The sequence below is a fragment of the Colius striatus genome, chromosome 7 (genome assembly GCF_028858725.1).
Source record: "Colius striatus isolate bColStr4 chromosome 7, bColStr4.1.hap1, whole genome shotgun sequence".
Classification (NCBI taxonomy): domain Eukaryota; kingdom Metazoa; phylum Chordata; class Aves; order Coliiformes; family Coliidae; genus Colius; species Colius striatus.
The window spans coordinates 123,625-136,383 of record NC_084765.1 but is presented as its reverse complement, the minus strand read 5'-3'; the positions used below and the strand labels follow the sequence as shown (position 1 = coordinate 136,383).

The following is a 12,759-nucleotide window of genomic DNA, read 5'->3' as shown; positions in this document are numbered from 1 at the left end:
GCTGCTCAGCTCCCCCACTGCCACAGGGACACCCTCCATCCCTGCCTGGCTCCTCGCTGCCCAGGCTGCTGCTCGGTTCCCCCACTGCCACAGCTCCTTGCACTCTGTGCTTGCTGCTGCAGCTCTTCTGTTACTCTGATTGCTGCAGCTGTCTGCCCACAGTAGTTCACCTCTTCCCCATGCACACTCCCATCCCCCTGCAGCGTGTGCCAGGGATGAGGAGTTAATGTCAGAGTGAGTCATAGCTCTGTAGCTTTGAGCACTGAGCTTAGGCTGAGTCAGACCTCTTAGCCTTTTGGCTGTCCAGAGACCTTGGTGCACTCAGCTTTTTAATATTGGATAAAAGAATTACATTTTAATGAACCCTCTTAGCAGCTTCAACTCTGCTTTTTCCCTTGTGGCAGCAGAACTGCCTCTCTAATGGAGAAAAGAATCCTTTCCACCAAATTGCCCAGATATGCCAAACTAAGCACAGAAATGAGTGTTACATCTGCCCAGCACCGAGGCCACTGACTGACAGAAACGTTCAGCCACGTGAGACAGACAGAGGAGGTGCAATGTGAGAAAGCAGCATATCACCTGAGGTCAGCTAAATGCTCTGGCAGCGTGGAAAGACCTTCCATTTACCTTCTCACTTCCTAGTTCCCTTCTCCCCAACCTGAAAGGTGTTACACTAGTCAGGAATTAAATAATCATGACTCTAAATAGGTCCTGGAACTGCCAGCCTCCACCAAGCTGAAGGGGAGGGCACTCAGCAGCTGGCTGCATAAATCCCACCTCTCATGCTTATGTGATGGCACGTGCTGTTCCCCAGGTACACCTTGGGACACAGGGTTGTGTCTCTGCAAATGGCACAGAAGCTCACAGACATGCTCTGACACCAAAGGATAGAAAAACCTCACAGCACTTCAGGCTGCTTCTCCTCCATGCCACAGTATCCTCCTTTCATGACCAAGCACCTTTTAGCCTGGTTCCTCAGGTGCCTCCCTGTGTCTGTCTCATCCTATCCATTATCTGATTCCAAGCAAACCAGTCAGGAGTCTCAGTTCTGTACATCTCATAAAACTGGCTGTCTAGACACAAATCTGTATTAATGCCATTCCAGATGCAATAGAAGCTCCACTTCAATCAGAAGCACACAGAGCCAGAGACAGGAGGGAGACCATATAAGCAGCCACCCAGGGGAAAAACTGGTGCTTGCACTTGTGCAGGAAGAGAAGGGGAAGGCCCAGAGGAGATGAGAGCCATACCTAGAGGGGGAACATTTGTCACTGTCTCCTGTACAAACTGTGGGGAAGGACCTAATTACAAAGAGTTCCAGAAGCAGAAGAGTCTGTGGAAATCATAAGCACCTAGCTCTATGCCTGGATGTTCAAGGGCATTCTCCCAAGGGCAGAACAGGCTCCAGCAAGTGGTGTGTGCAGCAGCAGAATCCTAAATCTAACTTTTTAAGCCTGGGGAAAAAATTAGAAGCTTCATTTCTCAAGCATGGAGTCTCAGGCCCTTGAGGTGGGTTCTGAAACCACTGTGTGTTTTCATAAAGCACACAGGGACTTGACATCAAACCAGTTAGAAACTGGTCAGCAGGTGCAACTGTGAGCTGAAGGGCAACAGAGAGACAAGTCTGTGTGAACTCCACATCCTCAAGGAATGGGCTGCAGCACAGGGTTGAAATGCAGAATGCTCACCAGTACCAGTGAAAGATGGGAGATGTGGTGGTTGTTTCCAGTGCCAGCCTCTGCTCCAGGAGTGCTTTCTGCTGGTGGGGTCTCAGTGCCAGCCTCTGCTCCAGGAGTGCTTTCTGCTGGTGGGGTCTCAGTGCCAGCCTCTGCTCCAGGAGTCCTTTCTGCTGGTGGCTGATTCCCAACACAGAGCCTTGTAGCCTGGAGGGAGAAGGGAAAAGCATCTGCTGTAGGGCACATCCAAACAGCTACAGCAGCCTCGTGGCCTGGCTGATGAATAGCTTTGAGCTGCTTATTTTTTGTTGTGCTGTGTTGTGATCTTCTGGTGGCTGGATTTTGGGTTCCCTTGGGAGAGCAGGCTGCCAAATGCTGTGCCTGGAGGATCTGTATCAAAGCCTCTGTCACCCCAGGAGGCTGCCCAAATCCAGTCACCGACCGATTAGGTTGACAAAGCGTGTGACAAAGCCAATACAAGCAGGATCTGGAGTGGTTAGTGGCTGCTGGCACCTGACCAGCATAAAAACCCATCAGCACGCACCAAAGGGTAGCAATGACAAAGACAGTTGGTGCCCTTTACCCATCTGCTGGTGAGGGGCAGAGCTGCTACACGAGGCTGTTTCCCACAGAGAGTTGGGAGAATCCTGCTCACTGCTGGGGGCTGAATCCCTCACAGGGTAACAGGCACAGGGGAGCTCCCACTGGGACATTGTCCTGCAGCAGGTTTTTGGGGATGGGCTTGGGGGAGGTGGGTATCAGACACTGTGGGGAAAAAATGCCAGGCTTTTGACCCCAAGAAGCCCTAAATTAGTTTGTACCAGCCTTTGGTCTCCACAGGCACCAGGAAATCTGACAGCTAGTGGGTTCTCACACTGTTGCTACTGCAAGGTGCCTGGCTTGCCCCTCTGGGTATGTTTGGGCTCAGGGTTGAGCAGGGCCAGGCCTGATAAATGTTTTGGGATCTGAGCTGTGAGGTGCAGACAGGGGATTCAGGTTTGATTCAGAGAGCTGGTGGCTCCTCATCAGCTGGGGGGGGGGGGCAGGGGTATGTTGGATGCTGTCACTCCTACACAAAGGGCATAGCTGGAATGCTGCTGGAGGTGATGAAAGGTGCCAGTGCACCCTCACAAGCTCACAGCCTTGCGTGCCAGCCTGGCCAGAAGGATTGTGTTCACCAAAGTCCTGCACTGAAGCTGCTTTTCATCTCTCCTCCTTGCCTGCTGGGATCACACCTCGGTTGAGATGTTAACTTACAGCACTGCACAAAGCCCAGGTCCTTCCAAAACACTTAAAAATACAACTGAGAACACAAATCCTTGGCATAACACAAAACCACTGGACAGGCTGTGGGAAGAATAACCTGTGGAGAACTTGAGCATGTGAAGGTATCAGCAGTGGGTGGATGGGGTGTGCAGCCAGGACTGGGACTGGTCCCCACCACAAAGCACTCCCACCCCTCACCTTGCTGCCTGCAGAGAGGCACCATGTGGAACAATAAGCTTTGTAAAGGGCAAACTGAGAACCAAACAGGATTTCTGCCCTCGTCTGGGATGCAAAATCCAGAAGCCCATCCATAAAAATCGCTTTGTCCTCTTCCACTGTAACCTGCACTCACGGCCCAGAAGCATTCAGAGCTCTCAGCCCAGAAATCTCCTGCTCAGAGCTGCTGTCTCCAGGCTGTCTGCAGGGCCCTGTGCCCGTGCATCGTGGTGGCTGTTTGGAGGCTTTGCTTGCCAGCAGAGGCCAGCAGCGCTCTGCTGCTGCTCACCCAAGGCCAGCCAAAGCAGACACAGTCCCTTTCCTCTCTCAGAAGTAAGCTTGTCCCTTAGTGCAGGCTTAACCCTGTGTAGAATACTGACAGCTACCAGCTCTCTCCTGTTAGTCCTGGTCTAGAAAAAGCAAGGGGGTGTTCATCTGTGTGCCCAGACACTGGCTGGCTCACAGGGTCACCCGGAGTGTGAGAGGCATGGCTTAGGTCTGGTACTGCCTGCTGCTGTCAAAAGGCATTTGGAAAGAGAAAGGAAGGAAACAGCCCAGTTAAAAGGCAGGGGTGTCCTCAGGGAGAGCTGACCCAGCAGGCAGAGCACTGGGGAAGGAGCAGCATTTCTAGCAAACCTTCTCAGCTTAGTGACACAAATGCAGTGCATGGGACACCTGCAGAAGTCTGAAATGCTGTGGTGCCTCTGCTGTGTGGTGCCTCTTGCCACCACTGGGGCCATGAGGAGGCCCCTTGAGATCTGTGAGGAAAACTAAGCAGTCTGCACAACTCAGCTGCCAGGTGCTTCCTAGAGAGAGCAGGGAATGTTCCTTTGGTCCCAGGAAACGTTGGAGGACCTACCTTGATGGCCAAGGGGGGTTTATGTTTCTCAGTGCCATACCCCCGAGTCAAGGGGCAGATGAGGGGCTGAATTACCTGACCACCAGCGATTCCCATCCCTGCCAGGCCTGAGGAGGCAGATGCACCTTCATCCTTCCCATGGTCTGCATCAGGGGGCTGAGATGGGGCAGCCTCAGGCAGAGCTGATGCCACAGGGCTAGAGCTGGTTAAAGGGTGTTTGCTGTGAGCACCTGTGCAAATCCTAGCCTGTTTGCTTATAAAGAGCTCTTGGGCCAGCCCTGCTGGAGGGGTTAAGCTGCCTTTCATCAGGTGAGCCTCCCTAGAGCCCACCTGGTGCACAGAGGAGAGTTTAGAAGAGCCACAGCATCCCTTAAGAGGCTGTGCCCTCCTCCTCACCACTGGTGTGCCCAGCCCTGAGGCACATTTCCCAGCCTGCCCACACAGCAGCTTCTGGCAGTGATGAGGAGGGAGGAGGGTGTGCGTGCACAGGGAGAGGCTGATCATGCCTTCAGCGAGGAAATATCAATGACTCCTACGTCCCAGCTGTTCCTCATTGTGGGAAATGCCTTTCACTTATGAAGCTAGTCTTGCCTTTTCCCCAGCCCATGGGATGCTGCTTGGTCTTTTCTTAGTCATTAGCACACTAACTCGAGAAATCCTGTGTAAGGCAAGAGGCAAGTTAGCAGGAGAAACACCCTTAGTCCTGGTGCTGTCTTCCTCACCAAGCATCCTTTCCAACAGGTTTATCCAGGCACCTCATTTAGTTGTGCTGCTTCAAAAGTCAGTGCCAGAGGTGACATGGGAGCTGCACCCAAGGTAACCTGCTCACAACCAGGAGGAGCTTCCATGCCTTTAATCAAGCCCCCGAGTGCAGAGATAGCAATCCAACACATGATGCCCATCAGGGAACGATGCCCAGAGATGTGTCTTATATAAGCTATTGGGGGAGCATTATTTTTGGTAAACCTCAGTGTAATGAGTCATCATCTCTGCTGTAATTAACTTCCATAATGAGCAAGGAGATTAGCAGCAGAATTACGGGGGATGAGAACAAATATGGGTTTAAATTGGATAGATCTGGGAGGGAAGCAGCAGCTCGTGAGGGTTTGGGCTTCTGCAGTGAAACCAGTTCTCCCAGTGCAATTTGCATGGTCTTTTCCCTTTTCCATCACTAAAGCTCAAACCCATTTTGGTTTTCATCACTTATAGTGCCTGTTTGTATCTTTTTTTCTGCCTCCCTTTTCAGCCCTTGTTGAACAACACAGGGCTGCTCTGTCCTGCTCACAGACACTGTGTTTCCCTGCTGCATTTCAGCTGGTGCTGTGTTGGGTTTAACTGGAACAGGAGCAATTTCCTTGTGAGATCAACTGCTTCATCCCCCTTTTCATTAAAGGTTTACTAAATATACTGGCTCACCTTTAAAATAAGCCCAGAGCACCCTCCACGCCCAGGAGACCCTACACATTTGATGTTACAGCAACTAAACACCTCTGTAAATGCTGAAGAACATCCACGCACACAAGCTGTGTTCCCAGCTCAGTGCTTGCTCCTTCTGAAACAGAGTGGGGTAGGAGAGAGAAGGGGGAAGAGGCAGATGCAGGGTGGAACAGCCCGTTGTTTTTGAAGGCATGACTTGCTTGACCAGTCTGGGCTCTTTTAGCCACACCTGGGTGGTATACAGCATACCTTCCTCACAGAAGGTTACTCTTATCAAATTGATTAGGGCCAGCTACTGAGAGCTTCTGATTTGCATTCCTGGACTTGTGCTTGTCAGCGAGCAGGCAAGTGAGGGATGAGGTCCCAGCGAATCTCCTGCTGTCTCCCCAGAGCCCCTAAAGCTTTTCAATGCCTCGCTGGACGCGTCGCAGAGGGAGGCTGTCTCCTTCTCCCTGGCACAGAGGGAGCTTGCCATCGTCCATGGACCACCTGGCACAGGGAAGACCACAACACTAGTAGAAATCATCTTGCAAGCTGTACAGCAAGGCCTGAAAGTGAGTATCAGTGGCAGGACTGTAGCAACAGCCGTCCCTTTGGTGTGTTTTGCAAACTCATTGGCTTCATGGCAGCTGTGCTACACTGCAGGGCCTGGCTTGGCTTGCAAGAAATAAGCTGAAATAAGGTGTGAATAGAAGCTTTAAACCTCAGGTTTGCTATTGAAGGCCCTGCACCAGTTCTTCAAAGCAAAGTGAGAATCGCCTGTGGTGTCTGGAGGCTGTGGGACGTCCATCCCCATAGATAACGCCTGGCTCCTTCCCTCTTTGTGCTCAGGCACCCTTGCTGCGCTGCTTTGCTGTCCTTGGCAGTAAGAAGCCCTTGGTTTGTGCCCCTGCAGGTCCTGTGCTGTGCCCCTTCCAACGTTGCAGTGGATAACCTGGTGGAAAGGCTGGCGGGCTACGGGACCCGCATCCTGCGGCTGGGGCACCCCGCTCGCCTGCTGGACTCCATCCAGCAGCACTCCCTGGACGCCGTCCTGGCCCGAGGGGACAACGCCCAGATCGTGGCAGATATCAGGAAGGACATCGACCAGGCCTTTGTAAGTGTCCCCAGGGGGTTACCCAAACGCCTGATCTGCTTCCCAGGCAAGCGACTTGGTCTGCAAGACTAAGGGATGTCTCTGCCACTTCTTGCATGTTCCTAGAAGACGCTCACTACAGATGGGTGCTCTGGGATTGCCCCAGAATTGGTGGCTAGAGGCAAGTCACAGTGACTAGTGCTGATGTGAGCAACGGGCAGCACACAGCCAGCCTGCACCCTGGTGCTTCTGGGTTCAGGCCACCACGAGCCCGCAGTGGTGCTCCCTGTCTGGAACTTCCTGGATACAGGCAGGGGTAGAGCTTTGGTAGACACGAGCCTCTTTGGCCAGCCAGCAGCAGAAAGGGCCACTTCAGGGCAGAGAAAAGGGCGACCAGCATAGTGCAGGGGACTAACTGTGACAGCTGGAGACGTGTGGCCTGGATTAATCCCATTTACTCTGACTGGGAAGCCTTGAACCTGGCCTCAGAGGAAAGGGACTTGGGTGCATGCCTGACCATTTGAGAGATGGTGAAGGCTGTCAGCCTGACAAGGTATCTCAGACAGCCTCAGTACCAGGGGCTGCCCGAGCCTCCTCAGCGACCTGCCATCAGTGCTCATCTTCATCTGCTGCAGAAGGAGCTGAGGGCAGACCTCCTGCTGGCTGAGTTCCTCACTGAAAGGGCACAGTCAGTCATTACTGCTGTGTGCAGAGATGCCTCAGTGCCCTGCTCTCCAGATTATCTGTCTGGTCTTGTTCATGCAACCCTCTCCACCAGAGAAACACTCACATCATTAATTCACTTGCTAACGAGATGTCTGGCTGTCCTGACACTCCTCCCACTCTCAGCCACCTCAAGTGCAAGAGCAGAGTACACGAGGGAAAAAAAGGATCCTTAATTTCCTGTTTCACAACCCAGTTTTTCCTCAGCTGAGTTTGCAAAGTAGCTCTTTTACTTGAGATGGAAGGTTTGGAAGCTGTTTTTTCCACCCCCCCTCTTCTGGTGGCAGCATTGTCCAGAAGCCATCTTGCAGATTTGTCCTCTCGGCTCCAGAGAGATCCTGACTGATGAGGGATGCAGGAGGGCATCTTCACACCCCTGCATTTCCCTTTCCTCTCCTTGGGAGGCACCTTGAAAGGTGGGAGGTCACTAGGAGCCAGGGGGTCAGAGCAGGGTCAGATAGGAAGTGCTGGTTCCTCACCCAGCAAAGCCACGAGACCTTTCTTCTTCCCTTAAAGCCTCATCACCGTTACACACTCCTCCCTGCCCTGTGCCAGGGGCGCTGCCTGGAGCGTGCTCTCAGCTCTTGGATGGACTGAAGCACCAGACCTTCTCCCTCCTGATCTTTGGGGCATTGGGAGAGTACAGGGCAGAGCAGGAAGGGCTGAGCCAAGGATTTAAGGACAGGGAGTTACCCTTCAACACTTTATGCCCACAACTCAAGACAATCAAACCATGCAGCCAGAGGAGTTTAAGTGAGAAGCGGCTGTCAGGGCTCTGGGTGCTGCTGTGAGTCCTGGCGCTCAGCATTACCCTCATGTCACTGCTGCATGCTCAGAGCCTGGGGTTTTGTTGAGACACTTCATCTTTTTCAGAGACAGAAGTACTCTTTGTGCTTCAAGCAGCACTGGTGGTGGAAGGGGCTTTCTGTCAGGGAGAGAGGAGAGAAGCCAAGGTTTTACGGGCTGGTTGCGATGAGCCAAAGTACCGTGGTGGCCGCAGGGAAGCCAAGGCTGTACCCAGGTTCCTTGGTTGTCTGAGGAGCTGAACATGTCCCCAGGACTGGAAACAGGTTGTTCTGATTTTTCTGTTTTGTAGGCAAAAAGCAAAAAGGCTCAAGACAAGGGAGAGAGGAGCCATTTCCTCAGTGAGATGAAGGTGCTGAGAAAGGAGCTGAGGGAGCGAGAGGAAGCGGCCATGGCTGCAGCCCTTACCCATGCCAGTGTTGTCCTTGCTACCAATACAGGTGAGAGATCTTCTTTTCCTTTGCAGTGCTTTACCTCACTTGCCAGGACTCACATAACCCACGTGCCCTGCAATTCACCATCCTGCCAGAGCACGAGGGAGGCTTAGTTTTCCTGCACCAAGGTCCTGGGAGCTCAGGTTTGCTGCAGGCTTTCAGACTCCTCTGCAGTGGGGTTCTCCCTGCTTGCACTCTGGCTCGAGGTGATGTGGTTTAGGGGCTAAAAGGACCTTTGGTGTGAGCCAGCAGGCCCATCTTTGTTAGTTCTGAACAGGAGCTGAGCTTTCAGTGAGTAAACAAGTGCTGCTGGAGGTGTGCAATCTGCTTAATGATAAGTCACATGGAATCGCTTCCCTGCTTGGATAACGTCCATGACTGACTGAACACAGCACATGTTTCCATCCCCTGGTCTCAGTCTGGATTTGCTTAGCTCTGTAAGTCACCCAAGTGCTGTAGGCACCATGGGGTTTAGGGGAGAGTGCCAGGGATTTGTCAGGCAGCACATGGAGGAAAGGAATCCCCTTGCACATCAGTGCTTAAAGTTGAACACACACTCAAGTGTTTTTCCTAGATCACACGTGGAACATTCCAGAGCCCACCCAAAATCTTCAGATTTGGCTGCTCAGGGATTATGGGCTGAAGGGAAACATCAGTGATTTCAGGCCTGAAAAAAGCAGGGGGAGGTTCCCTTTTTGACAGCACAGCTGGTGATTTGTGCTGTGTTGGTCAGATGGGCATTTCCCCTGGCACTCAGGGGCCTTGTGTCTGGCCACTGTGGGGGTCTGTGCAGCTCTGCTGCAGCTAAAGCAGGTGGCAGAAGCAAAGCAAGGGCTTTGTGTTTTCCTTGGTTGAGCAATTTGCCTGAAACCTTGCAGTTTGGTGGGAATGATGACTTATGCAAGCCAAAGTGCTCCGTTGCTAGGTTCAGCAGAGAGAGAATTGAATCATGGCAACACAGAGGGACAGCAGTGACCTTTAGCTAATGGGAGTTGGATAAACTCAAGTTGAGCTGCAAGGCTGTAAGGGAAGAAGACCATCTGCACAGCTGTGTGCCACCTCAGTGCCTTCCTTTCTGAGACACTTTGTAATGGAAGACACCACGTCTTAGCTGGGAAACTGTGACTGAAGTGGTGCAAAGCTGTGGAGACAGCAGGACTCTCAGTGGTGGGGGAAAGCCACCCCTGATCAGAGCTGCTTTGGACAGAGCTACAGTGCAGCAGCAGCACAAGGGCTTCTGAGAACCCATCCTGTGAGCACCATGAATAAAAGTCTCCTTACCTGGCCTGCTGGCTTCTTCACCTCCCTCTTCTCCTTTTACACCCCTTTTGCTTACAAGTTGCAGCGACGTTTTTGACGCCTCTGAACTTCCCAGTTGTGCTGGCTGTGTGCATCAGTAGCTGTCCATGGCTATGTTACAGCAGGGTGTGTGTGAGGCTTCTCTGACAGCACAAATCACAGAGTCACAAGGGCTGGAAGGGACCCCAAAAGCTCACCCAGTGCAACCCCCCTGCCAGAGCAGGGCCAGCTAAAGCAGGGCACACAGGAACTCGTCCAGGGGGGTTGGAATGTCCCCAGAGGAGACTCCACAACCCATCAGGGCAGCCCCTTCCAGTGCTCCCTCACCCAGCCCTTGCCATGGTTGCCCAATTTCAGTCTCCTGTGCTTTCCCTTCTCCCAGTGCCACAGCAAGGCAGAGGAGTCAGGGTCTCAGGGCATCCCTCAGTGTATCAGGCAGAGCAAACTGATGTCATGTCCATCACCCTTTCAGTGTGTTTGGTGAGAAGCTCTGTTTGCATTTGAGGGCAGAAGGCAAGTGGGTGTTGATTAGTGCTGTTGCTCTGCTCTGGGTGAGGCATTCGAGCACATTGTTGTGTTTGTCATCTGCTGTTTCCAAAGGCACTTGGAAGCTTTTGGGCCCAGATTCTGCAGCAAAAAAAAAGACAAAATGGGCAAAAGCAATTGTGACCTGTCCATTTAGATGCATCTGTGTCTGGTGTGGGCTGAATTCCTGTGTCCCTGCAAATAAACAGTGCTTTACCTGCCTCCCTCTGTCACAATGCCAGCGCAGGGGGGTTGCTTTAAAAACAGATGCTGAGCAGCTCACCTCCTCCTTTAATTAGGTGCTTCCTCTGATGGCCCACTGAAGCTGCTTCCTGAAAATCACTTTGATGTGGTGGTGATAGATGAGTGTGCTCAGGCCCTGGAAGCCAGCTGCTGGATACCTCTGCTGAAGGCTCGGAAGTGCATCTTGGCCGGGGATCACAAACAGCTTCCCCCCACCATCATCTCTCACAAGTAAGGAGCAGTTGCTGGCCCTGGGCCTCCTGTTAGTTACACAGCCAAGTGCTTCCCAATGCCTCAAGGGTCGAGGTGTATCATGGATGTGGATTGTTTCTTGGTGTCCCCCGTGAGCTGGGGTTGGTGACGGTGCTGTCACGGACAGGAGTGTGCTGCAGGGACATCTGTCGCACTGGCAGAGGTGGCTCTGTGGCAACATCGAAACAGCTCAGCAAAAAAAGCCTGGGTAACGAGGTGGGGACCTCCCCCCTCACTGCCATGTGCCAGGGGCAGGTACTGGTGAGAGCCAGCACACAAACAACTGGAAATCCAAGGGTGCAGCCCTGGCTGGTGCTGCTGTGGGACCGAAGTGTCTGCACCCTTCCACCAGCCACCCAGAACATGCCCCAGCCCCAAAGAACCCAGTGTCTGCTGCTTGCCTGGTTTGCTTTGGCTTTTCCCTTCAGTGGGAAGGAGCTCTTCTGCTGTGCACTGCTACTGGGTGACTCAAACCTGTGTCCCCCGACAGATGTACTTCCCGAGAGCCGGGGCAGCAGAGACGCTGTCTCCATTCCACTTCCTTAGCAGCACTGGGTTCCAATTCTTTGTTTTCTGCCTCTTATGCAGTTTAAAACACTCACATCAGCTTCCAAACTGGTAAGCAAATAGAAGGTGAACAAAAGAGAAACCCAGGCTCTGAGATGTTTGTTTTTCAGAAAGCTCAGTTGTCCCACCTGGGTTCCTTGTGCCTGGCAGGAAGGGTAGGGCCTGGTTTCCTCCTCTCTGCTGACTGCAGGCTCTGTGGAGTGAATGCAGGCTCATACTCAGTTTAACCCAAGTCTTGCCTTGATTAACCTGCTTCTGTGGTTCAACATTTATGTGTTTAGCATATTCATGTGGGAGCTGGCCCACGGAGGTGCTGCCTTATCACACACCCCACAGTGATCACAGAACCTCACAGTACCTGGCACTGTGTATTAAGAACTATTAGCTTGTGGAATAGACTGTGGCTGGTGTAAATTGCCTGTGCTTCGAGGGAGATGCTCCAAATAGTCCTGGGGAGCCTCTGTGTAGCTGAAAATGTAAATTTGCCTGTGTTTATCCAGCTCTAGATCTGCAATTACTGAGCCCTCATTGTGCAGAAGCAGAGAAATGGGACTGACTTCATAAGCCTTCCCTCCTGCTTCCAAAATGTAATGAGCAAGATACAGATCTATAATCTCACTTGGATTTTGAACAAGGGAAATGAAAAGATCCAAGGGAGGCAGCAGCTCCCAGCAGGCAGCTGGGAGATGGGGCAAATGATGTTAAGGAGCTCTATTATCTTCCCATTTTATCCTTATCAGATGCACAAGTGCTGCTGGTTTGGCAGCTCGTGGCAGGTGATGAGCTCCCTCCCTCCCCTGGCTGCTGGAGCTGTCTGGGCTGGGGAACTGCCAAAGCTTACCCAGAACCCCCTGACCTTCCTGTCTCACTGCTTGATGGCTGTGAGGCTGCAGCCTGTGTCTCTGTGCCTTGGCTTTCCCCATCGGTGAATGGGGAGCAAATCATTGGGAGTGGCTGGCCAAGGCTGGGCAGCTGGAGGGGAGCTGTAATCCTTGCTGTTCTTAGCCTGGTGGGGGGCAAGAAACAGCCAGGGACTGGTTGGGGGCTAGAGCCTCTCTTGCTTGCATTAGTAGGAGTCATCTAGAGTCAGATAACAAAACTGTTCCCAACAGAGTAGGGAAACAAGTGGAAAGAGTTGACAGAACAAGTTGAGAACAAAGCCCTTTGAGTACTCCTCATGACTTTACCTTTCAGCTCAGTGGGAGCCCTTGGTAGCAGCCCCAGGGGTGTCAGTGGCAGGTGGCTGCACTGATCCGTGTTAAGTGTGCTTACAGAAATGAAGATGGGCGCTCAGCAGGCAGGCACTGATGATGTGGACCCTTCCCCTCCAGTCCTGGCTTCTGCTTAGGAACAGCACATCTCTCTCCTCTTTCCACATTGCCA

At 52.5% G+C, this 12,759-nt stretch overlaps 1 protein-coding gene across 4 annotated transcripts in view; it reads left to right on the top strand.

The window, feature by feature from the left end:
* The window catches only part of IGHMBP2 (immunoglobulin mu DNA binding protein 2), a 33,872-nt gene that overhangs the window by 6,681 nt on the left and 14,432 nt on the right, over positions 1 to 12,759 (top strand). For all 4 annotated transcript variants that reach the window (XM_062000021.1, XM_062000022.1, XM_062000019.1 and 1 more), the window contains exons 5-8: positions 5,845 to 6,008; positions 6,350 to 6,550; positions 8,349 to 8,496; positions 10,614 to 10,788. In XM_062000021.1, coding sequence (XP_061856005.1) covers positions 5,845 to 6,008; positions 6,350 to 6,550; positions 8,349 to 8,496; positions 10,614 to 10,788 — 688 coding nt within the window. The remainder of the gene's footprint in view (positions 1 to 5,844; positions 6,009 to 6,349; positions 6,551 to 8,348; positions 8,497 to 10,613; positions 10,789 to 12,759) is intronic.